Source organism: Symphalangus syndactylus, chromosome 5 (genome assembly GCF_028878055.3).
Source record: "Symphalangus syndactylus isolate Jambi chromosome 5, NHGRI_mSymSyn1-v2.1_pri, whole genome shotgun sequence".
Classification (NCBI taxonomy): domain Eukaryota; kingdom Metazoa; phylum Chordata; class Mammalia; order Primates; family Hylobatidae; genus Symphalangus; species Symphalangus syndactylus.
Genome location: NC_072427.2, coordinates 7,174,704 through 7,200,563, shown reverse-complemented (window position 1 = coordinate 7,200,563; position 25,860 = coordinate 7,174,704). Strand labels below are relative to the sequence as shown.

The 25,860-nt window shown below is 37.7% G+C and overlaps 1 protein-coding gene across 9 annotated transcripts in view; it reads left to right on the top strand.

The window, feature by feature from the left end:
• Positions 1-25,860, top strand: part of LRRC28 (leucine rich repeat containing 28) — a 139,694-nt gene that overhangs the window by 32,144 nt on the left and 81,690 nt on the right. For all 9 annotated transcript variants that reach the window (XR_008657568.2, XR_008657567.2, XR_008657565.2 and 6 more), the window contains exons 4-5: positions 5,669-5,706; positions 6,523-6,660. Coding sequence is in view for 5 of the 9 variants with exons in the window: in XM_063640071.1 (XP_063496141.1) it covers positions 5,669-5,706; positions 6,523-6,660 (176 nt within the window). In the remaining 4 variants the exon portion in view is untranslated. The remainder of the gene's footprint in view (positions 1-5,668; positions 5,707-6,522; positions 6,661-25,860) is intronic.

The following is a 25,860-nucleotide window of genomic DNA, read 5'->3' as shown; positions in this document are numbered from 1 at the left end:
ACTGATTTTTCTCCTGGTTATGGGTCATATTTTCCTGATTCTTGGCATGTCTAATACTTTTTGATTGGATGATGGACCTTATAAAGTTTGCATTTTTGAGAGTCTAAATTTTATTGTGTCCCTTTTTTCTGGCATGCAGCTATTTGCAGTTTATTTTGATCCTTTTATGGCTTATTTTTATACTTTGTTAGGATAGATGGGTAGGTTAGCCCTGTTACTAAAGCATGAGCTTTCCAGGATCTCTCTTGAATACCTCAAATGATCAACAAGGATTTGGCACACTTGCTCAGAACTTGAATGTCTTTCAACCCTGTGTGAGCTTTGCAGACTGTTCAGCTGATTGATTTTCAGCTGCTTTTTGCCTGGAGTACCTTTTATTTTTCTTCTATTATTTTTTGAGATGGGGGGTCTCATTATATTGCTCAGGCTAGTCTTGAATTCTTGGCCTCAAGTGATCCTCCTGCTTCAGCCTCCCAAGTAGCTAGGGTTACAGGTATGACCCATGACCCACCACACCCTGCTAGAGTTTTTCTTATGTGTGTTTGTTCTAGAATTCAGCTATGAGTGAGGCCAAGGGATTCCTTATGTAAATTTTTGGAGGTTTTTTTTTTTTTTGTAGCAGTTGCTCTCTCTTCTTCAGAACTTTACCCCACAACTTGCAGTTGCCTCAGATTCCCTGAACTCTGATATGTGTCTCCATAACCCAGTAAGACTTCTGTACTTTGTTTGGGATCTCCTTCCTGTTCTACAGTCCAGAATTTGCCCCTAGGGAGAAAGCTCGGGAGATTGTGTGGCTTACTTCCTTTCTCTTAGGGCATGTAGTCCTAGTTGCCTTTGTTAATATCTGAAAATAATTGTTTCGTGTACAGTCATGCACAGCATAATGATGTGTTGGTCAATGACAGGCCACATATGTAATGGTGGTCCCATAAGATTATAATACTGTGTTTTTACTGTACCTTTTCTATGTTTACATATGTTTAGATACACAAACACATCGTGTATCAGTTGTCTGATTGTGTTACAGTTGTCTACAGTATTCTGTACAATAACATACTGTCCTGATTTGTAGCCTAAGAGCAACTACACCTTATAACCTAGGTGTGTGGTAGGCTATACCATCTAGGTTTGTGTAAGAACACCCTATGATGTTTGCACAACAATGAAATCACCTAATGACACATTTCTTAGAACATATCCCAGTCATTAAGTGGCACATGACTGTATTTCATCTGGTTTTCTTGTTGTTTATAACAGTTGGGCAAATCCTGTTTACTCTACTGCTATTACTCATCTTGGCTGAAAGTAGAAGTCCTGCTTCTTTAATTAATTTTTTTTTTTTTTTGAGATGGAATTTCGCTCTCGTCACCCAGGCTAGAGTCAGTGGCACCATCTCAGCTCCCTGCAACCTCCGCCTCCTGGGTTCAAGAGATTCTTCTGCCTCAGCCTCCCGGGTAGCTGGGATTACATGCATGCGCCACCATGCCCAGCTAATTTTTGTAGTTTTAGTAGAGACGGGGTTTCTCCATGTTGGTCAGGCTGGTCTCAAACTCCTCACCTCAGGTGATCCACCCACTTTGGCCTCCCAAAGTGCTGGGATTACAGGCGTGAGCCACCACACCTGAACTAAAAATTATTTTTTAAATAACTTTTTTTATTTTGGAACTTTTATATTTATAGAAAAGTTGTAAACATACTATGGAGCGTACTGGTATACCCCTTACCCAGTTTGTCCTGTTGTTAACATCTTAGAATTCCATGGTACAGGCCAGGCATGAGGAGTTTGAGACCAGCTGGACCAACATGCTGAAACCCCATCTCTACTGAAAATACAAAAAAAAATTAGCCAGGTGTGGTGGTGCACGCCTGTAATCCCAGCTACTCAGGAGGCTGAGGCAGGAGAATCGCTTGAACCCAGGAGGCAGAGGTTGCAGTGAGCAGAGATCGAGCCACAGCACTCTAGCCTGGAAGACAGAGGGAGACTCCTTCTCAAAAAAAAAAAAAAAAAAAAAAAAAAATTCCATGGTACATTTGTCAAAACTAAGAAACTGACTCTGGAATATTCCTATTAAGTAAACATCATATTTAACATTATTTAAAAAAACTGCCAAGCCATTTTCCAAAATGAGTATACCCCAAAGTGACATTCCCACCGAAAATGAATGAGAGTTCCTGCATTATTTGAGTAGAAGAGGAACATTTTATTTTAATAAGAACATTGAAACATCAACATTTCAACTACTCTGAAATTACCAAAATTAAGTAAAAGGAAGTGACTTAAATTTGAAAGTCCTAAGCCTGTGATTACAAATGACTCATAAGAACTATAATAACAATAATAAGAGCCTTCATTTAACTCTTACTCAGAGCCAAGCACTGTTCTAAGAGCTTTACATTTATTAATTCATTTAGCCCCTGCAACATCATAGATGAGGAGAGAGAGCAGTTCAGTAATTTCTCCATAGTCACATGGCTATTAAGGTGCAGGCAGTGTGGCTTCAGAGCCCCCTCTCTGATCCACTTTACCGGTAATGGTTCCTCATCGGTTGTACATCAGGGTTATTTGAGTGGAGATGCTGTTTCACTTGCTACAGGATGGTTTCGGGCACCCATAAGACCCCTGGTGATTCTAATGTGCAGTCAGGATTGGCAACACTCTGTATTTTTTTAAAAAAATACATTTATTCAGCGTCATGATCACACTACTACATTTAGCAATCAACAGCATGAGTGCAAAAAAAAAAAATCTACATTAAAACCCCCTGTTGGAATGCTTTACACTTTCCACAGAACAGAAACTAAAATAACCTGTTATACAGTTATTCACAAATACAGTCCTCGAGTTTTTTGCCCATATACATGAGTATTTGTCTGAACCATGTCTTCTTTGTAGCAGGTAGGCCCTGCCGCCACTGTGCTTGGCTGAGTTCAAAACTGTTGTAACCTGTAGCTTCCCTGTCACCTCTCTGGCTCTCCTTTCCTGCTAAGCTTTGTTTCCTGGCAGTAATTAAAATCGTCTGACATTGCCATAGCTGCTGCTGCTACTGGAACTGGCATAGCCACTTTGGTTTCATGGTTTGGCCAAGTATTGGCCTCCACCACCATAGGAGCCAGAGCTTCTGCCACCATTGTCCTCCCTTCATGGGCTCAAAATTTGAAGACTGACTGTTGTAATTGTCAAAATCATTGTAGCTTCCACCACTTACAGAATGCTTCCATCATTACCAAATCCATTGTAGCCATCCCCACTGCCACCATATCTACCATCACCATGGCTGCCACCAAAGCCACCATGACTGCTGAAGTTTCCTCCACGACAAAATTTGTCATTCCCATCAAAACCACCTCCACAACCACCACCAAAATTTCCAGAATCACTTCAGCCTCTTTGGCTGGGTGAAGCACTAGCCATCTCTTGCTTTGATGGGGCTTTCCTAACTTCACAGTTGTGGCCATTCACATTATGGTATTTCTGAATGACGGTCTTATCCACGGAGTCATGGTCATCAAAGGTTACAAAATCAAAGCCCCTTTTCTTGTCACTGCCTCAGTCAGTCATGATTTCAATCACTTCAGTTTTTCCATACTGTTCAAAGTAATCTTAGGTAATGTTCTTCAGTGTCTTCTTTAATATCACCAACAAATATCTTTTTCACAGTTAAGTAGGCACCTGGTCTTTGAGAATCTTATCTTGAGACAACTGTCTTTAGTCCTACAACTCTTCCATCCACCTTGTGTGGCCTTGCATTCATGGCTGCATCCACCTCCTCTGCAGTGGCATAGTGACAAACCCAAAGCCCCTGGTGTGCTTGGTGTTGGGATCTCTCATAACCACACAGTCCGTGAGCGTTCCCCATTGCTCGGAATGGCTCCTCAGGCTCTCATTGGTTGTTTCAAAGCTCAGGCCTCCAATGAAGAGCTTCCTCAGCTGTTCGGGCTCTTTGGGAGACTGACTTAGATATGACGGCAGAGGGCGGAGAGACTTTAATGATGTTTCCTCAGCGGCATCCACGGGCAGCCACTGTGTACTATTTCATACGGCATCTTCATTGTATGTAGATAATATTTTAAAGTCTGGAAAATTCTAATCATAATAGTGGGTACTTTAGTTCATATTTTGATTTGGACATTTTAATGTCTTTTTTATAGGTGGAACTTGAATTGAGGCAAGTATTTTGTTGAAAAAAGTTTTTTTAATCAGTTCTCTACTTTCATTTAGGTATTCCTTCCTAAAATTAATGTTTAAAGAGTATTGATTTTAAAATGTGTAATCATTTCATATACAGAAAGCAAGGAATGAAATGTATCATAGAGTAAATGGTGGGCTTATTTAAATTGTGTTATACCCAGCAGGTTAGTTAACCTTCTACAAAATTGATTTAATTCAACATAAAATAGTCTTCATAAAATTATTAATTTTCTGTCATATTTTGTGTTTATTGACATTTTAATATTCAATATTAGACTTTAAGAATGCAGAAGAAAACTTCTAAATTCTATTTAAAAGTACTTTATAAATTTTTTTTTTTTTTTTTTTGAGACGGAGCCTCACTCTGTTGCCCAGGCTGGAGTGCAGTGGCGCAATCTTGGCTCACTGCAACCTACGCCTCCCAGGTTCAAGCAGTTCACCTGCCTCAGTCTCCCAAGTAGCTGGGACTACAGGTGCACCCTGCCACGCCCGGCTAATTTTTTTGTATTTTAGTAGAGACGGGGTTTCACCTCGTTGCTCAGCCTGGTCGCGAACTCCTGAGCTCAGGCAATCTGCCCTCCTTGGCCTCCCAAAGTGCTGGGATTACAGGCGTGAGCCACCGTGCCCAGCCATAAAGATTTATTTTTTAAGTACAATAAATAAAACCATAGGTTTGAAAATAAAGTTTACTAAAATCTTGTTCTCTTATCTCTAAATCAATGATACAAATTTATTTTCTTAAATTATTGCTGTGTGATCTCCAGCATTCACTTGTTTTGCTCTGAATGGTTGGTTACTGATTGCAGAAAGTCTCCACCAGAGTGTGCTAAAGACACTGTCGTGGGAAAATTGTTACTTAGGCTTGCCTAGACTTCTCAGCCTCTGTGAAAAAGAAAATTTTTTAAGAGAAGCATTTGATTTCTTGTTACAAAATTTCTTTTGCCATGAGATAAATTCTGTACCTTGACAGTTGAGTATTTCTACAGACACTGTAAATGATGAGTATTTAATCTCTCTGTTCTTGGTTCTCAGTATGCATGCTAGCTAGAAATATCTTTATTTTGTGAAGTTATTTTTTAGAAACGAAAAGTTCATCTTCCTTTACACAATAGGTGTTGATTTTTCTTCACACGGTAAGTATATTTTTTAAAGCCTGAATAAAATGAACTGGAAGAACTAGTAATTTGTGTTATGAAGTTAAAAAGACCTTATAGTTTATCCATTATGTATGCTTTTATTTTAAAATAACAACTAATTCAGTAAATAGATTTAATATTTGCAATTCTGGTACAAAATATTTTTCTCAAGGTATTATTAGTTAGCTGCGATAACCATTATTGTATGTTGATGCATTAGAATAGGGTGTGAAAGTTGTGGCCTATTTACATTTGATAAACTTCTAAGTGAGCATTTTATAAACTGATTATCTGGCCAAAGTACTTAATGATAATGGCTGTTTTTTTCCTTTTTCCTTCCTAGATACCTGCACTCAAATAACATAGTTGTGGTTCCAGAAGGTATGTTTACTTAAAAATTTTAGTTAGAAGATAATATAGGCCAGGCGCGGTGGCTCACGCTTGTAATCCCACCACTTTGGGAGGCCGAGGCGGGCGGATCACGAGGTCAGGAGATCGAGACCACAGTGAAACCCCGTCTCTACTAAAAATACAAAAAATTAGCCGGGCGTGGTGGCGGGCGCCTGTAGTCCCAGCTACTCGGAGAGGCTGAGGCAGGAGAATGGCGTGAACCCGGGAGGCGGAGCTTGCAGTGAGCCGAGATTGCGCCACTGCACTCCAGCCTGGGCGACAGAGCGAGACTCCAGCTCAAAAAAAAAAAAAGAAGATAATATAATTTAAGCTTTGTTTTATATAAATAGATCAAATTTCATTTTTAAGACACCTTTAGTTTTTTAGCTTCAAAACTTGTTTTCTTCTAATAAGTCCAGTTAAGACCTATAATTAAATAAGTCTAAAATGGTTATAATGGTTAGGTAAACTATTATTGGATAAATTGCTATTAGGTAGATAATAAGTTCTAAATTTAATAAATCTAGTTAAGAATTCTGGTCAGATAAAAAAAGCCCTATGTATCAGTTCTTGATTTATTTTAGTCTTAATGTTTTTATTTGTGCTGTATTTTAGGTTATATTTTATCTTGAGCTGGAAGTATTTATCACTTTCATGAACTTAGTTTGATCTGTGTTTTTACTATTTTGTGAGCAACTGAGACAAGGAAATTAAGTAGTAAAATATTTTAACTTGGAATACTTGCATTAAAGATTTGATGTAATACTTGAGTCAAATTCATTTTGCCTTCTCCTTTTCTCTTTGAAGCCATTGGGTCTCTCGTAAAACTCCAATGTCTGGATCTTAGTGACAATGCCTTAGAAATTGTTTGCCCAGAAATTGGTCGTCTGAGAGCTTTACGTCATCTTCGATTAGCTAATAACCAACTGCAATTCCTACCTCCAGGTAATCATAGTCTCTAGCACACAGTAGTTTCTTGTCTATTATAAATCTATATTTATTCATATTTCTCACTATATGTCTAGGCAATGGGCTGTAGATGTATTTATGAGTATTTGTCCATTTGTTTGAAGATGAAACTAAAGAATGTGGGTGAAATATTACTAAGAGTTTTTTGTGATGCAAATGTAAGAAGGTAGAACTTATATTTTAGATATAGCTACAATTACTACAATTGTGCATTGCAACCAATATCCCTTTGAATCACTGCTCTGGCAAAATATTTGTACAAAGAGTTACTTCAGTTCTGAATTTCACATAAGACAATTTAGGTGAGCTTTGCATGATATAATCATTTTGCTATCCAAAAGTCAAATACATACAATGTTTTCTCTCTTATTCTCCAGTGAGGTAACTAATGTACATTAACTTTTTTTTTTTTTTTTTGAGACGGAGTCTCGCTGTGTCGTCAGGCTGGAGTGCAGTGGCGCGATCTCGGCTCACTGCAATCTCCGCCTCCCAGGTTCAAGCGATTCTCCTGCCCCAGCCTCCTGAGTAGCTGGGATTACAGGCGCAAGCCACCACACCCAGCTAATTTTTGGATTTTTAGTAGAGATGGGGTTTCACCATGTTGGCCAGGGTGGTTTCGATCTCCTGACCTTGTGATCCACATGCCTTGGCCTCCCAAAGTGCTGGGATTACAGGTGTGAGCCACCGTGTCTGGTTGACTTTTTTTTTTTTTTTTTAAACAGAGTCTCACTCTGTTGTCTAGGCTCTAGTGCAGTGGAGTGATCTCAGCTCACCGCAGCCTCCGCCTCCCGAGTTCAAGTGATTCCCATGCCTCAGCCTCCCGAGTAGCCGGGACTACAGGCGCGTGACACCATGCCTGGCTAATTTTTGTATTTTTAGTAGAGACAGGGTTTTGCCATGTTGGCCAGGCTGGTCTCAAACTCCTGACCTCAAGTGATCCACCTGCCTCAGCCTTCCAAAGTGCTGGGATTATAGGTGTGAGCCACCATGCCTGACCTAATGTATGTTAACTTTGATTTTAAAAGGAATCATGCTAAAATTTAGTAGAACAATTTAAATTTGAGCCTTAGGATTTTCAGTTCTGCCTGCTGAACATGTAAGTAAATTATGAATGTGCCTTATAGATAGGCAGTACTAAAATCTTGCATTTTATTGAGAGCCACCATTAAACCCTTTGATTTCTTGGGAGGAGCATCCAGAGACCTTGCTTTGTGAATCCACATATTTGCAAATTCCACTGTCATATATGATTTCCCATATTAAAAAAAAGATAGATAATTAAAAAATAAAAAACTTATGCTTCGGGTATTATATGAAAGTTACTGTGTATTCAAGAATGAGCAGAGAAAGATACAGATGTTAATTTGTCTGAGATTATTTTTACTCTTTTGAGTAAAACCAGTTCAAGAACACCAACCAGCCTTTTAGTGTATCTAAGTGAAATACGTGACTCAAATAAAATTACAAATTGCTACCTGTCATAGAACTTCAGGGTTACATGAGAATGTTAAAAATTATGCATGTTAAACCCATGAATGAAGAAGTTTATGATATTTCTTTGTTTTTTCAAGTACAGAAATGTCTAAATTAAAACATACTAATGGATTAATTTTTAGACTTTATGTTCTGGCCTTAATATATAGATTCAATACTGTGTATAAAAATGGCACCAGTCAGGCTGGGCGCAGTGGATCACACCTGTAATTCCAGCACTTTGGGAGGCCGAGGTGAGTGGATCACCTGAGGTCAGGAGTTCGAGACCAGCCTGGCTAACATGGTGAAACCCCATCTCTACTAAAAATACAAAAATTAGCTGGATGTGGTGGCGTTGTGCCTATAGTTTCGGCTATTTGGGAGGATGAAACAATTGCTTGAACCTGGGAGGCGGAGGTTGCAGTGAGCCGAGATTGCACCACTGCACTCCAGCCTGGGTGACAGAGTGATACCCTGCCTCAAAAAAAAAAGAAAAAAATGGCACCGCTCAGCAGTGACTGTATTTTAAAAAATATTTTCTTTACTGTCATGTAATGAATGTCTTATTTTTTCTAACTATAGTTAATATAAAATTTTTTGACACAATACAGGAATATGGTCTTTCCTTTATTGTATATCATCAGGCCAATGGTGTTTCATCATTCTAGCGTTCATCATGTTTGTACATTCAGATACCCAGAAAATGAGATACTCTTTTGAAGATTGCCTAGAAAATGTATCAGTAAAGATAATACTTTACATTTTCCTAACAGTTTCCTATATGAAACTTATATAAGACATACAACCAAAATTCATGAATATAATGCTGTATTTATGAACTTTTTTTTACATACATTTAAAGAATATACAAAAAATACAATTGTGCCAGGCATGGTGATTCACATCTGTAATCCCACCACTTTGGGAAGCTGAGGCAAGAGGATCGCTTGAAGCCAGGAGTTCGAGACCAGCCAGGGCAACATAGTGAGGCTTTGTCTCTACTAAAATCCAACAATAAAAAAAAAAAGATTAGCCATGTATGGTGACACACACTTTAGTCCTAGCTACTTGGGAGGCTGGGGCAGAAGAATCTCTTGAGCCCAGGATATCAAGGCTGCAGTGAACTCTGATTGCAGTATTGCACTCCAGCCTGGACAACGGAGAGAGACTCTGTCCCCAAACCCCCACAAAAAACAATTCTGTGATAAACTATTGTTCTGGGTGTTGTATTATTCTGTGTTTTCCTGTAATATAAAAACATGATGTGGTAGAATATGGTCATTGCCTTCCATTATATATTCTTAGAGGTTAAGGATGTACTTCTAATATCATTGACTGCTTCTTAATAACCAGTGAAGGGTATATGTTTTGTGACTACTTTCATATAATTTATTTATATCTCACCTGTTACACAAGAAATTCAAGGCATATACTTGTGATTTTATTTTGCTAGGTTTGTTTCTATTTGTGTTTGCTTTTGCTTGTTTTGAGTAAAATTATATACATTAATAGTTATACATTTTGGATAGGAACTTTTGATTGAGCCATGTATATAGGCTTTATTATTTCTTGCCACCATAAGTAGCAATTGACTAGGTCTTACCAATTATTTGATTCACTTTATACATCTCATGAGGTGATTTCAGATGTTATGATTTAAGTATGTAAGGGGCAAGCATACATCCCCTAAATGCTTGATTATGTTTAGAGACATACTACGGGAGGGTATTCTAAATGTGGGAAAGAAATGTGAGGGACTGTCATATTATCCCCATTTGACCACAGTAGGCACCACTTGGTATCTGCTTAATAAGCCCTTTCTCCACAGTACATAGTCCATGCCACGTTATATTCCCTTAAAAGACTTAACATTTTACCGTGTTTCTTTGTTGTCATTGAAAAGCCTTTGAATATAATTTTATAATTTTATGTCCAACATTTAAAATTTGCCAATTAGTTTTCAAAGTGGTTATACCATTTTGCACTGTTCTCTCAGCAATATGAGAGGTGCAGTTACTCCACATTCTTGTCAACATTTGGTGTTGTCTATTTGTTTAGCCATCATACTGGGTGTGAAGTAGTATTGCATTTTTTTTGAATTTTATTTAATTTGCATATCTCTCTTGACCGATGTTATTTAGCACCTTCTCATGTATTTATGGGCTATTCCAAATCTTTTTGAATTATGGGAGATATCTCCCTGCTTTAAAGACCAGCTGCCAGCAGGTTCAGTTGCTGAGGAATTCTCTTTGCTCTCCAGTTTGGCTTCTGACTTTCTGTGCCTTGAGAGCTCTTTGAGTCCTGCTGCTCCATCCTTGGCCTGTAAAGGTTGACTATCATTGCCCTGTACTCTGTGACGGTGGGTCTCGCCTCTGAGAAGTTGCTCTTGGCTTTTCTGTTACCGCCTATCCTCCAGGTTTTCCCTTGCTGGAAGCCTAGAGTACGTTGAGGAGATTATCTCAGCTCTTGCTCTCTTCTCTTGCCCTCATTTGTGGTAAAGGTTGGTGGGACAGAGTGTGTGTGTGTCTGCGTTGAGCAGGGGGATTTATTGATCGTACAGTCTTTCTATACCTACGGATCCTCTGGGTTCTACACGGGTATGTCCACATACAGCTTTCAAAGTTAGACTGATTTTTCTTTAACCCTTGTCTGTGGCAGATTTCTTTTCCTACCTCTATTTCAGTCATGGATGATAGCAGCCGAGGATCTCTTCTCTTTGAAAATGTGCTTCTCACTCTTTGGAGTTGATTTAGATTTCCCCATGTCCTCAGTCTCTCATGGGTTTTTATTCAGCTTGTTTTAGTTGTTAGGGTGAGAGTGATGATCTCTTTGGAGTTTCTATTTTCAAATTGGAATTAAGTCCTCCTTCTTCCCAACTGAACTCCACCATTTGTTTCTGGTTCCACTGTGCTTCCTTTCTGTTTTTGGATTACTTGAGTGTGTTTTAGTGTTCCGCTTTATTTCTTCCATTGGCTTTTCTCTAGGGTTCACAATATGCTCCCTTAACTTACTACACTTAGAATATTGTACCATTTCATACAAATTATATGCATTTTTATATTATTGTGCATATTTTACAACAGTATACTTCCTTTTACCCTCCTCCTTTTGTACTACTATGTCATATATTTTATTTCAATGTATGTTGTAAACTCCATTAGATAATATTATTTTTGCAAGTCAGTTGTCTGTAAAATACTAAGGTTGGGCACGGTGGCTCATGCCTGTAATCCCAGCACTTTGGGAGGCCAAGGTGGGTGGATCACCTGAGGTTGGGAGTTGAAGACTAGCCTGACTAACATGGAGAAACCCCGTCTCTACTAAAAATACAAAATTAGCCAGGCATGGTGGCGCATGCCTGTAATCCCAGCAACTCAGGAGGCTGAGGCAGGAAAATCACTTGAACACAGGAGGCAGAGGTTGTGGTGAGCCGAGATTACGCCATTGCATTCCAGCCTGGGCAACAAGAACGAAACTCTGTCACACACACACACAAAAAACTATTTACCTGAATATTCACCATTTCCTGTGCTTTCTATTCTTTTTTTCTTAAGAGACACAGTCTTGCTGTGTTGCCCAAGCTGATCTCAATCTCCTGGCCTCCTAAAGCACTGAGATTACAGGTGTGAGCCACTGCACCTGGCCATTTTTTCCTCTAGATTTAGTTTCCATCTGTCCATTTCTCTTCAACATATGAATTTATGACTAGATTTCAACATATGAATTTAGAGGTGGGGACACAGACATTCAGATCATAGCACCCTCTTTACCTTCTCACAGCCTTTTCATCTTTGGTGCCCTGTCCTGCATCTTCCAGGTGCTTCACTTGCCCCCAACTCTGATCTATTCCTCTTCAGCTCTGCAGGACTGGAGCTCTGTTTAGGTTCCATTTCCCTGTGCCATGGCCCAAAATATGCCCCATGGCAGAAATTCAGGTCCAACGTGAGGCTCGCCTCTTGTGTTCCCTAGATTTTAAGGATTGTAGTTCTGGGTTGCCTGTCCATTGCTTGAAAACAATTGCTTCGTACGTTTTTGAGTAGTTCATTGTGTTTTGGTAGGAGGCACGTCTGGTATCAGTTACCCTGTCATGTCTGGAAGTGGAAGTCCTATTAGATGTCCTTTGATTTCTCATCTGATTGCTTCCCTGCATTCTTTTATATATGTGTTTTTGTTGTTGCTGCTGCTGCTGCTGCTAAGCGTGTACCACTTAAACATTTGTGTATTGCTTTTCCCTACACCTGGCATCAAAACTGTAACATTATTTGTCATAGAACATATTTAAACTAATTTTCTCCCAATGACATTTTGTAATTTGATTGTATAAAATTATGTAATCTATTATGAAGAGAATTACTGTATACCTAGAAATAAAGGATTGTTGGAGAAAGGCTTCCATCAGTGCAGGGCCCCTTTCTGATTAAACCTCACTAAACATCACAAAGTCCAATGGATGTTTGAGGAGACAGAAAGAACAGCCAATCTCTAATAGTCGAGAAAGCTGATACCTTTGTGAGTTGCTGTAAACACTGAATTACCATGAGAGAAGGTTATAGTAACAAAGAAACAACAAAAAGTAACCACCAGTCAGAAAAGATGTTGCTTACATCTGGCATATAAATCAGCCTATTTTTAAAAAATACTTTTATCCTTGAAAAGTTGTTTTGCATACCAAAAAAGGAAGGATTTTTAGCCCAAGTTAAAAGCATGAATCTGTTGTGTTTTAATGGCCGAAAATATGCACAGACAGAAATGTGTACCACATATAACCAGCATGTGTTGTTCCTAAAACCCAGGCTTCAAGTGTAGTCAAATTTATTACCATTTTTTTCTTAAAATTTACTTTTTCTCCAATTGAACCTCTGTAGGTTTATTGGAATGAAATTTAGTATCCTTTCTTAGGTCTGTCCCATTGCCACCTGAATTGTTGTGAAACCTCCGTGTTTATTGATCTTATGTGGAAGTGAAGAGGAGTGGATCAGCCTTTTTCCTACAGACGACATAAAAACAGCCAGAGCCTGGTCCTCTAGGGCTTCTGCTGTTGCTTACTACCCTATTGTTGAGAGTGTATTGGCATAGGCTGTTGTTCTGCAGCACAGGCTGCAGTGATTTTTCAGAGGTGCTGATCCCACCTTGTAGTTACAAGCCTGGGCACAGGTGGTCCATATTTGAATTCCCTGTGTTACAGTTTATAGGAATGACAGGTGGCCCAGGAACACTGGGTCAGCCCTGGTTTCCTCATCACTTCCATTGTGCCTACATACTATGTGATCAGTTCAGAAGGAGAACAAAGCAGCTCTCATTTTGAATCCTTAAAACACGAAGTGTGTTATTGTGCCTCCTGTCCCCAGATATTCAAGGCTCTTCACCCCATGTTACCCTCCTTAGGCAAATACTATGGTAATTTTGGGTGATTTACTCTTCTGGGAGACTCAGCTTTTCACTGATTACACATCAGTCTGGTAAAATAACTAGCTAGCACTTCTCTCCCTAAAAAAGAATCTAAAAAATTAATCTCTGGCAGAGCATCCTTCTAGTGTCACCAGGCTATATATGTGTGGTCAGCAATATACGTAAATAGATTTTCTCTATTTTGTGGGGTTATCTACATGACTGGAGGGGGGACTTGCTATTTCATCTGCTTAACAAAATAGTATTTACTGCTGCAAAGTATGCCATGCTATGTGCTAGAGAAAGTGGGCACTAAGAAGGAAAACAAAATCTGGACCCAGACTTCAAGGGAGCTTATAATATTTTATTGTCTAATATTTAAACTGCATGCAGCACTTGCAAAGAAGGGATTAGACAGAGAGGAGAGAGAAGGAAGTATTGAGTGTGTTATTGTAGCTAGTGATTATCTTGGTACACAGTGCTGAGACTTGAAATACCCATTTTGACAACTAATCGGTAGAGGGACAAAATCTAACAATCTGCCTCAGCTTGCTAGATGACCACTGAATAAATTATCTACCAGATACAGAAATAATTAGCCGGGTGTGGTGGTGGGCGCCTATAATCCCAGCTATTCCGGAGGCTGAGGCAGGAGAATCACTTGAACCCGGGAGGCAGAGGTTGCAGTGAGCCAAGATTGCACCATTGCACTCCAGCCTGGGCCACAAGAGCAAAACTCCGTCTCAAAAAAAAAAAAAAAAAAAAAAAAAAATTATCTACCAGAGCCCTAAACTCATGTTCAGAACTTGTTCTTTCAGTCGCTTTATTTTTTATTTTATTTTATTTTATTTTATTTTAGGGGCAGCATCTCACTCTGTCACCCAGGCTGGAGTGTAGTAGAGTAATCATAGTTCACTGCAGCCTTGACCTCCTGGGCTAAAGTCATCCTCCTGCCACAGCCTCCTGAGTAGCTGGGACTACCGGAATGTACCACCATGCCTGGCTAATTTTCTTTAATTTTTTTTTTTTTTTTTGTAGAGGTGGGGTCTTGCTATGTCACCCAGGCTGGTCTCAAACTCCTGGCCTCAAGTGATCCTCATGCTTTGGCCTCCCTAAATGCTAGGTTAAAGGTGTGAGTCATCATGCCTGGCCCTCAATGACTTTTATGGACCTAAAGTTACCTTATTATTAATTGTAACTTTGTAATCGATACAGTACTTTATTAGTAAAGTAACTTTATAGTATAATTAAATATACATATATTAATAACTTTATAATAACAGATTTTAAATTTAGATTTTTACATAAAATTATTGTGGTATAATAGATAAAACAGATTTCTCAGAAAAATATTTTTACTATAGATAAACTATCAGCTATTGTAAAATCTTTTTACAAATGAAGCTAAGGCTTTTCAATTTTATTTACAAACTTTTACAAGCTTTGAAAATTTGGCAAAACCTTAGGATAAAAATGACTGTTAAAATTATTCTAAAAGAAAAAAGGTTTTGTTTTCTGAACCATGTGTCCTTCTCAGTGACAAATACATACAGAAAATACTCCTTTTTAGGAAAAGTGTAAGGGGAGATGGTAGAAAACTTGCCAGATATCTAAAAAACAAAAGTTCATTGCTACAATACTTTAAAAAAAAAAAAAGCAAAAGAAAAGAAAAGTTGGTTGCTCAGACTTGGAAAGCCTCTACCATCAATCATGCTTACTGCCTAAGGCACGTTGAGCTCCTTTCCAGGGCGCGTTCCTTTGTGAAAAGATTTAAAAGCAACTAACACTATAACCCAAGTGATCCAAATTCACTTCACATGCAGTACTTCTTATAGAATTAATTTATGACAGCATGGTGTATTATAAGCTTGGTGCTGTGTGGGAACAGTGATGACAGCACTGAGGTCAGTTGAGGGCTTAAGGAGAAGGCAGATGTGACGTGTTGGGACTAAGCTGGTGTGAGAGTGGTATGCAGGAGCAAATGATTTGGTTTGGGTATTTTCCACTATTTATCTCTGAAATGTATCCATCTCATAATCTGTCATACACACTACTTCCAGGATGCTCTCTCTCAAATACAGATTTGGCCAACTGTTTCCCCAGTTTAAAACCCTTCATTTAAATAAATTGCCGAAAATGTTGTGGTTGCATGATAGAAGCCTATACTGAGTTCATAACCATTTGTTTATGATGAATACCAGGAATTGGGGACATTTTTAAAAACCTGATAGATATAGAAGGGTTTTTAATCTTTTCAAGTGAATTTTCTTGAGAATATGTGTTTTCTTAGACACAGCCTATTAATGAGACTTCCGAGGTCTAATTGGGAGATGGAGTCTCGCCCTGTCGCGCAGGCTGGAGTGCAGTGGTGCAATCTTGGCTCACTGCAACCTTCGCCTCTTGGGTTGAAGTGATTCTCCTGCCTCAGCCTCCCAAGTAGCTGGGATTACAGACATGTGCCACCACACCCAGCTAATTTTTGTATTTGTCGTAGCGATGGGGTTTCACCATGTTAGCCAGGCTGGTCTCCAACTCCTGACCTCAGGCAATCAGCCTGCCTCTGCCTCCCAAAGTGCTGGGATTACGGGTGTGAACCATGGCGCCTGGCTTTGTTATTTTTGTATCTAAATCAGCTTGCAATATTTTACATGTGGCATGGAGTAATTTCTACTATACCTTTTGCTGTCTTGGCAAAATGTGGTTTAATAGTTCGTTTTTACTAAAGAACTTTCAAGTATTAAAATATATGAATAATGATTTGATGTATTGCATTTGTTAACCAAACTTTGGCAAAAGTATGTTTTAGATAAATACATTAACAAAGATAGCATTTTCATGTGTAATTATTTTATAGTTTCAGCTAATTTTTCTACCTTGATTTCAATATACTGAAATTATTCAGTTGATTTTTCTACCTTGATTTCAATATATTGTTTTGTGACATCAGAAAATTATGATTTTATGTAAATTGTGAAGAAAAATTAATATAGAGAATATATCTACATGTATTACGTAGATGGATATAATATAGATTTCATATATAGGTACACATAATATAGATACCAAAATAAGTGTTTCTTAAAAATTAATGTATTTAATATGCAGAACGTTTTATTTTTCATTTATTTGAACATGCTGTTGCTTTACTTCATCTGTAAATTATGTTTTAACTTGTTAAAGGTTTCAATTTAAATCAGATTTCTGTTCTGCAAGTAGTTTTAGAGTTAACACTAGTTTTAATGAGTGAAAAGCTCTGTGATTTGCCAAGGATCGATGTAATGAGAGGTAATTTTTATAATGTTGTTTGATATTGTTTGTTATGAACCCCCCCACACTCAATGTGCATAATAGTTCTTTGTTTAATCCTTTTTATTAATGCTTTTATTAAAAATTGACATTTTAAGCAGATACCTTTTTTTGAGAAGTTTGGTTTTCACTGTGTATTTTTTGTAGGTAGTAGGAAAACATGAAGTCAAAACTGGCTGTGGAAGTGAGGAAGCACTCAAAAAATGAATATCTTTATATGCTTATAGTTGTTTATATGTCTGATCTACTTCTTAGCTGGATCTGCTGACATCTCTGCTCCTGACATAATCTGAAAGAGAATTAAAGCCCGGCAGAGCTGTTTGATGACTTTTTTAAATTTCAGAAGTTTGGCATTCTTCACTTTAGTGTGAATTTACAGTACTAATATTAGTGACTTAGTGTTCTTTTTTTTTTTTTTGAAGAACAGCAGGTTTTGTGGAAGTCATGTTATTTTCTTATATATTTAGGTCCTAGCATGAATCCATTTTTCTTAAATGAGATAGTTTTTACTGTAATTTTATAGTCATTATAAGATGTTGAAATAATTAAAAAGTATGTTGAGAAAAAATGCTGAAAGATATATATGGATGTTTATAGTAATATAAAGTCTTAGAATTTTTATCTATTTTTACCTAGTTTTAAAATATAAATGCATATTTTTATAAAGGAAAGTACAAGTCTCATATATAAAATTAAAATTTTAATTATTAAAATATTCAATTGAGTAATCAAATAATTATTCTTACAATATTTTTGTTTACAGGCTATGAAAATAGTGTTTAATCTAAAGCAGAACAAATGTACATTGGAAAATATTTTTAAAAGTATGCACAATTGGCCGGGCACCATGGCTCATGCCTGTAATCCCAGCACTTTGGGAGGCTGAGGTGGGTGGATCACTTGAGGTCAGGAGTTTGAGACCAGCTGCACCAACATGGTGAACCCTGTTTCTACTAAAAATGCAAAAATTAGCTGGACGTGATGGTGTGCACCTGTAATCCCAGCCCCTCAGGAAGCTGAGGCATGAGAATCGCTTGAACCCGAGAGGCAGAGGCTGCAGTGAGCCAAGATTGTGCCACTGCACTCCAGCCTGGGTGACAGAGTGAGACTCTAAGAAAATAAAATAAAAAGCGTGCACAATTATGTACATTGTTGCATATGTCCTGAACCAAAATTATGATTTCTGTGGTGCTATTCTTCTTTTACTTGATATCTCTAGGAGACTGAATACTACATGTTCACAAATGTGAGATAATTTTTCTCTACAGCTCTGTGTACATAATCAGTGAAGGAAGAATCACCGTTACTGTTTTATATACACAGGGTGTTGTCTTGCAGTATTTTTATCCATCAGAGGAGCTGCTCTTGTTCAGAGAGAAATTTCCGTAACTCATTCTGTTTAAGTGAAAAGATCCAATAGCGTAGTTGAATATGTATTTTACAAAGACCAAATCCCTAAATTATTTAGCAATCTAAGAGTCAAATATTTGTATTGTTAAGTGCGTGTTATATTAAATATAGACTATAGAATACTATTAATTTTTAAGTAAAAGGGAAGTGAACATTTTAACCTTTTTCTTTTGAGACTCAATAAAATCAGCCTCATAAATCAGTTACTAATAATTTTATCTATTCTGTACTTCTTAATTTTTTCCTAAATTACCAACCACCATATCTATTTTATTTGAATATTCTTGGTTTGCTTATGATATCCTGTGAAACTGCATTTGAACTTTATAGATAAAACTATTTAAGTCTCCCACAGTGGAATTCCATGGAACTTTAAGTACTATAAACTTTCAATAGGGCAAAAGCCTGTAAAATTTTGTTACTTGATCCCTCTATGTCTCCATTTTCTTATCCAATGTGGTAGGTAAATTTTAACATGATGGATTCTGATACTCATTCTACCACTAAAACTCAACATTTTTAAATTTATACTAGCTCTGGCAGGTTTGATTTTATGGAGGACTTAAAATGATGCCTTTGAAAATTTGCTTCTGCTGCTAAAAGAGATGACATAATAGGGTGTGAGAATTTACATATTACCAGTGTTTGTTTCCTACCTGTAGTTTAAATTTCTAACTACTTCTAAATCAGAAACGTATGTAAACTTATGATATATAATGGTATGACAAGAAAGAGAACCTATATTTCCTTATCCCCAGAGCATTATCTATGCTGATTTACAATGTGTGTTCCATACATCACTTTTTTTTTCTACATACCACTCTTAAATGTCATCTAAATAATACCTTGTTAAACTTTATAACAATGTCAATAATTTTGTTCTTGGCATTAGTTAATAATTTTTTTTTGTTTTTTTTTTGAGGCGGAGTCTCCCTCTGTCACCCAGGCTGGAGTGCACTGGCACCATCTCAGCTCACTGCAAGCTCTGCCTCCCGGGTTCACACCATTCTCCTGCCTCAGCCTCGCAAGTAGCTGGGACTACAGGCGCCTGCCACCATGCCCGGCTAATTTTTTTGTATTTTTAGTAGAGACGGGGTCTCACCGTGTTAGCCAGATGGTCTCGATTTCCTGACCTCATGATCTGCCCACCTCGGCCTCCCAAAGTGCTGAGATTACAGGCTTGAGCCACTGCACCCGGCCAAGTTAATAATTTTTTAAGCTATTGATTTTCTTTGTGTGTGTGTGTTTTTTTTTTTTTTTTTTTTTTTTTTTTGAGATGGGCAACAAGTTTCACTTTTGTTGCCCAGGCTGGAGTGCAATGGCACAATCTTGGCTCACTGCAACCTCTGTCTCCCCGGTTCAAGCAATTCTCCTGCCTCAGCCTCCCGAGTAGCTGGGATTACGGGCATGTGCCACCAAGCTATTGATTTTTTAACAGCTTTATTGAAGTGCAATTTATATGCCATAAAATACATCATTTTACATGTACAGTTAATTAACTTTATTCAATGTCCACAGTTTAGGAACCCTCAATACAATCTAGTTTTAGAAGACTTCCGTCATTGCAAAAAGTTCCCTAGTGCCTGTTTATTGCTAGCCTCTGTTCTCACCCGCAGTCAACTACTGATCTTGCTTTTTGTCTCTATAGTTTTGACTTTCCAGAAATTTCATGTAAATGTACATAACCTCATGTTTTAGTCGTTTAAATATATATAACCTCATCTTTTATTACTTAGTAATGTTTTATTGTATGGATGTGCCATATTTGGTTTATTCATCAGTTGTTTATTTAGGCTGTCTCCAGTTTGGGCTGTTAGGAATAATGTTGCTATGAACATTTGTGTACAGGCTTTTTGTGGGCATATGTTTTCTTTTCTCTTGGATAAATACCTAGGAGTGGAATTGCTGGATGTATTTTTAACTTTGAAAGAAACTGCCAAACTGTTTTCCAAAGTGGCTGTACCATTTTACATTCCCACTAGCAGTGTATGAGGGTTCCAGTTCCTCATCCTTGCCAACATTTGGTATCTTCAGTTTTTTTTTATGGTAGCTATTCTAGTTGCTGTATAGTAGCATCTCATTGTGTTTTAAATTTGCATTTCACTAATAACTAAAGACTAAGCACCTTTTCATGTGTCTATTTGCCATCTCTTTGGCAAATATTAACTATGCCTATCTTTTGGCCATTTTTAAATTAAGTTGTTTATTTTCTTATTATTGTAAGAGTTCTTTATGTGTACTGGTGTTAATGGATAATTTTCATAAAAAAGCTAAGATCATGACTCCCATACAGATATAAAAAATGTAAAATGTGGCAAAGCTTTTATTTAACTCATTAATGAGTAAATTGATGAGATGTTATAACCAGTTCAAGGAGAATCCCTAGAACACACACATTTATAGATCAAGAATATAAAAATGGCCTAGGCACGGTGGCTCATGCCTGCAATCCTAGCACTTTGGGAGGCCGAGGAAGGAGGATCACTTGAGGTCAGGAGTTTGAGATCAGCCTGGCCAACATGGTGAAACCCCATCTCTACTAAAAATATAAAAATTAGCTGGGCGTGGTGGCGCATGCCTGTAATCCCAGCTACTCAGGAGGCTGAGGCAGGAGAATCGCATGAATCTGGGAGGTGGAGGTTGCAGTGAGCTGAGATCACGCTGTTGCACTCCAGTCTGGGGGACAAGAGTGAAACTCGCATTACAAAAAAAAAAAAAAAAAAAAAGAATATAAATGAATATTCAAATGGAGGCAAAGCTAATTTTCTCAACAAGGACAGAGCATTGTCCCCCCACTGGATGTAATTTATGTGTGTGTTTATAAACAAGAGTTGTTTACATTGTTATCAGTTATCTATAGTTTGTAAAATTGCTGTCAGAGACTCAGTATCAGATAACCTGTACGGATATACTAGAGACCAAGGTTAGAAAACTCTGACCTGTGGGCCAAGTCTAGCACTTCATCTGATTTAGTAAATTAAGTTTTTTTTGGAATACAGCCACGTCCATTCGTTTACATATTGTCTATGGCTGCTTTTATGCTGCAGTGGCAGAGTTGAGTAGTTGTGACAATGAACATATGGTTTGCAAAAACTAAAATATTTACATAAATAGCCCTTTACAGCAAGTTTGTCAACCCCTGCGATTATCTGGATACAAGTCATTTATCAGATATATGATTTGCAAATATTTTTTCTCAGTCTGTGGTTTGTGTATTTTTTTAGTTGGGGTGTCTTTTGAAGAGCAAAACTTATTTTTCCTTTTTCCGGCACTCCATTCATTTATATATATTCGTTTTCTTTTTTCTTTTTTTTTCAAGACAGGATCTTACTCTGTCACCCAGGCTGGAGTGCAGTGACGTGATCTCGGCTCACTGCAACCTCTGCCTCCTGGGTTAAAGTGATTCTCGTGCCTCAGCCTCCTGAGTAGCTAGGATTACAGGCGCGCACCAACACGCCTGGCTTATTTATTTATTTATTTATTTTTGTATTTTTAGTAGAGACGGGGTTTCACCATGTTAGCCAGTCTGGTCTTGAACTCCTGACCTCAAGTGACCCACCTGCCTGTGCCTCTCAAAGTGCTGGGATTACAGGCGTGAGCCACCGCACCCAGCCTTATATATATTTCTTTATGTGTACATAGGTAGCAATATTAACAGGAATGAGGGTCTGAAAGACTATTTATTAAAGTGATCTATGGGGATCACGACGCCATTCGGTATTATTTTTAATCATTTGGTCTATTTCTTGCTTTTATTTTTACTTATGTAAAAATACTTACGGCTTTAGCCTTGCTTCTCTCATTTTGTTGGGCCTCCACAACAATGTGCCTCTTATCAACAATATAGGGAGAGACTTGAGACTGTGTGGCCCACCCCAATCCTGTGGACCTGCTCACATGCGTCACTGATGGCCAGATCTTAGTAGTAGGAGTTGAGCCAAAGAAGTGAACGGCTCTGGGTTTTGGCACACATCAGATCAGCTAGGTGCATTTTGCTATGCTCTAGAGATCATATAAATACATATATATAAAAGGAGACTAGAGGAAGGCATGCCGACAGCCAGGATGGTTATTGGAAGAGTTCATCTCTCAGGATTTTTTATAAATATGAATGAATTTTCTGTCTTGCTAAATGGTAGTAAATATTGTGAACAGCTTTTTATATAGTCATGGTTGACAAGTCTTTCAGGGCTTTTACAGCACTGAAACTTGGTTTAATTTTTCTGTAATTTCTAAACTCTGAGATTTAAACACATAAATTGTGTAAAGATGTAGATTTTCTAGCACATATTCTTGTAATTTTTTATTCTTTTACAGAACTAAAGTAAGATAAATGCTACTTTGAAATTAATTAAGAAAATGTTTATAATGTTTGAATTTAACAAAATGTTTATAAGAAAAAAGTATTTCTGATATTGCCAAAACTAAAATTCTCCCAACACCTTCAGGATTCAAGCTTTAGCTTTCCATAAAATATCAGAGTTTGTTTATTTAAAAAATGTTAATTAATAGCTACTGTCTTTTTTTAAAAGCTCTGTGATATGCTGATTGGGGTCAGTAAAATTTGGAAAGAGGAATATTATATATTTTTCCTTCTATATTTTTCTGTCGTTTATAAATTAATTTGAAAATTAAAACAGTGGCTTTGTTTTCTTGAAATCCTTCTTCATGTTTCTCCACTCAAATCTCCTTGAATGTTCAAACTGAGCTCTACATAAAGTACGTTAGTATATCTTTGTAAGAATTGTGATGCATAACTTCACATTTCTCCTTCATCACTTAGAAAAAGAGGGCAGTATTTTAGTATCAGTCATTGAGAAATTAAGCCTTGAGTGGTAGTAGTTCATTTATTTTTAACAACATGATTAAGGTTATTCAGGAGAATACTTTTGTTAAACATTTGGATTTTTCCCTTTTGTCTTCATTTAATTATTTCTTAGTATTGCACAATATTAGGCTAAATTACCTTGGTATCTCTAATTAAAAATTAAACATCTTATAATGATGTAGCTTTTAGGGAGACTTGCAGGCTAATGATGCCGAGGCATTTCTCTTTGCTGTTGTCCCAGGCATTGCCCACTCGGTTTCCTAATTTAGTAACAGAAATAAAACTATGCACGACTGGGCAGGTTTGGTATGCCGGCACCCTGCCAGGAAGCATGGGTTTCTTAAGCAAATGGACCGATGGGGATTTGAGGAAAACACAGATTATGTTACATGAGCTTTGCACTTTGCAAATCCCTAACTATTTAAAGGAACTCGGCTAACCCTCTGATACCTAAATAAAGTCAGTTTTGTTTAAACACACATACACACAAAATGATATATTGTTTCCTTTTCCAAAATTAAAAATTACCCTTCATATTTGTGTTTTTAATTTCACATTTTTCGTCAACTTTTAAAAGCTCTCTCGGTTAAATAATGTATGAAAATTATTGTTAATTTTGTTAAATTCTTTTATGTATTTGTAGTACCCTTCCATATAGCATAATATAAAGGAGTTGATAATGTACATATGCATTGTGCTTCTGTGTGAGGAAATGAAAGGAAGTTCTGGCAGGTTTTAAAAGAAGCCTAGTTTTATACCTTGGCTCTGGCACCAGCTTGGCTGAGTGACCTTGGTGCCTGTTGTCTGTCCTGCACTGTGAGTGTCATGAGTGTTCTGTGTCACGCTAACACTTTAGGTTGGTCTGCAGCAGTTTCTTTGCTGAGTGAGCACGGGCTGCTTTCCTATCCACTGACATGTTTCCTTCTTGCTGGTGCATCTTGTCTGGCACATCTTTGGTCCTTTTAGGGTCCATTGCCTCTGAATTTGGAGAAGAGCCTTGAAGCCCTGAGGATTAGCCTGCTGCTTTTCTCCTTCAAGCCATTCTGTGTTTCTTCAGCCTCTGCCATTCATTGTCAGAATGGGGCCAGCTGTTCACTCTGGTGATCTTTGTTTAATTGCCATTAGATTGTATGTAAACACTGGGGGCAGGTAATTCTGAAGCATGTTTTCATTGAGAGAGAGAGAGTTTATCTCATCTTTTACTAGACTTTTGACAGATAGAAATGAAGAATTCTAATACTTGGGACACTGTGGGCTGGTTAGGGAGAACGATACAGTGTGCAGGGTCCACATCATCCTTAAGGCAGCATTGGTTACAGTGTGGAACAAAGTGGATTTAATATAAACTTAAGTTGTCAAATCCCATGGACTTTAGGACCAGTAAGATTTCCCATCCCATAAATGCCATCCAAAAGTGTAAAAGAAAGAATACTAAACATCAAAAATTCTTAACTGAAGCGGTTGGAACATTACTAATCTTTGAAAATAGTTTTTAAAAAGATCTATTCCTCTCCTTTTGAATATCTGAATAAGGCAGATAGATGTCCAGTCCTAGCATCAGAGACTAAAGATTCTAATCCTGTTCATTCATTTTCTAAAATGTAAAAGTTGTTACGTATAGAAAAGTTCTCAGACCAAATGTATGTACTCAATAAATTTACCTTCTTCCTCATCTCATTTTTCTGCCTTCCCAGTTTATTTCTATCCTCTTAGAGTCCACACTCCATGAAGACTGGCTCATTGTTCCTCTGTCATTAGCCTTGCCTTTGTTTTCCTGACTTCCAACACTCATCTCAGTTTTAAAGGGAAACTAAAGATCCTGCAACTGAAAATCTTGTCAAGGTGCAGTATGCTATACTTGTTAACAGTAAAGACTTAATTTTGGGTGACCTTGGTCACTGTGGATTCCATTCTGTATGTGAGGGGAAGTCGCTGGTGGATTTTGAGCAGAGGAGTGATATGATCTCATTTAGGTTTAAAAGAATGACTCAGGTAACTGTCAAGAGGGGCCAGTGATGAAAACTTAAAGGAGGCGCCTGCAACAAAAACTGAGACGAGTTAGGAATCTGCCAAAATAACCCCAGCAAGAAATGATGATGGCTTGCACTAGAGTGGCAGCAGAACTGTTGATGAGAAGCAGTTGGATTTTAGTTTATTTAGTGCTTTATAATTTTCAGTGTCTCACTCACTTTCTTTTACCAACAGGGCAGGTTTTATCCCTGGTTATAAATAAGAACTCTCGAGGCTCTGAGAGATTATGAATCTTACACAACGTGACTTAGTAAGGTAGAATTGAGACAATGCTAGGTCTTCTGATTCTCAGTAGTGTTTTTTCCAAGTCATTAACTTAAATACTTAATCTTTAAAAAAAGTCTGTTTCAAATATTTTATATGATTGAAGAAAGTAAAATCATGTACTAGTGACAGAGCATGGTGGCTCACACCTATAATCCCAGCTCACACCTATAATCCCAGAGGCCGAGGCAGGAGGATCGCTTAAGCTAGGAGTTCAAAACCAGCCTGGGCAACATAGTAAGACCCTGTCTCTACAAAAGATAAAAATAAAAAACTTAGGCATGGTGGCACGTGCCTGTAGTCCCAGCTGCTTGGGAGGCTGAGGTGGGGGGGATTGCTTGACTCTAAAATATTTGAGGTTGCAGTGACCTATGAATGCTCCACTGCACTTCAGCCTGGGCAATAGAGTGGGACCCTGTCTCCAAAAAATAAATAAATAAATAAATAATCATGTACTAGCTTATAATACTATATTA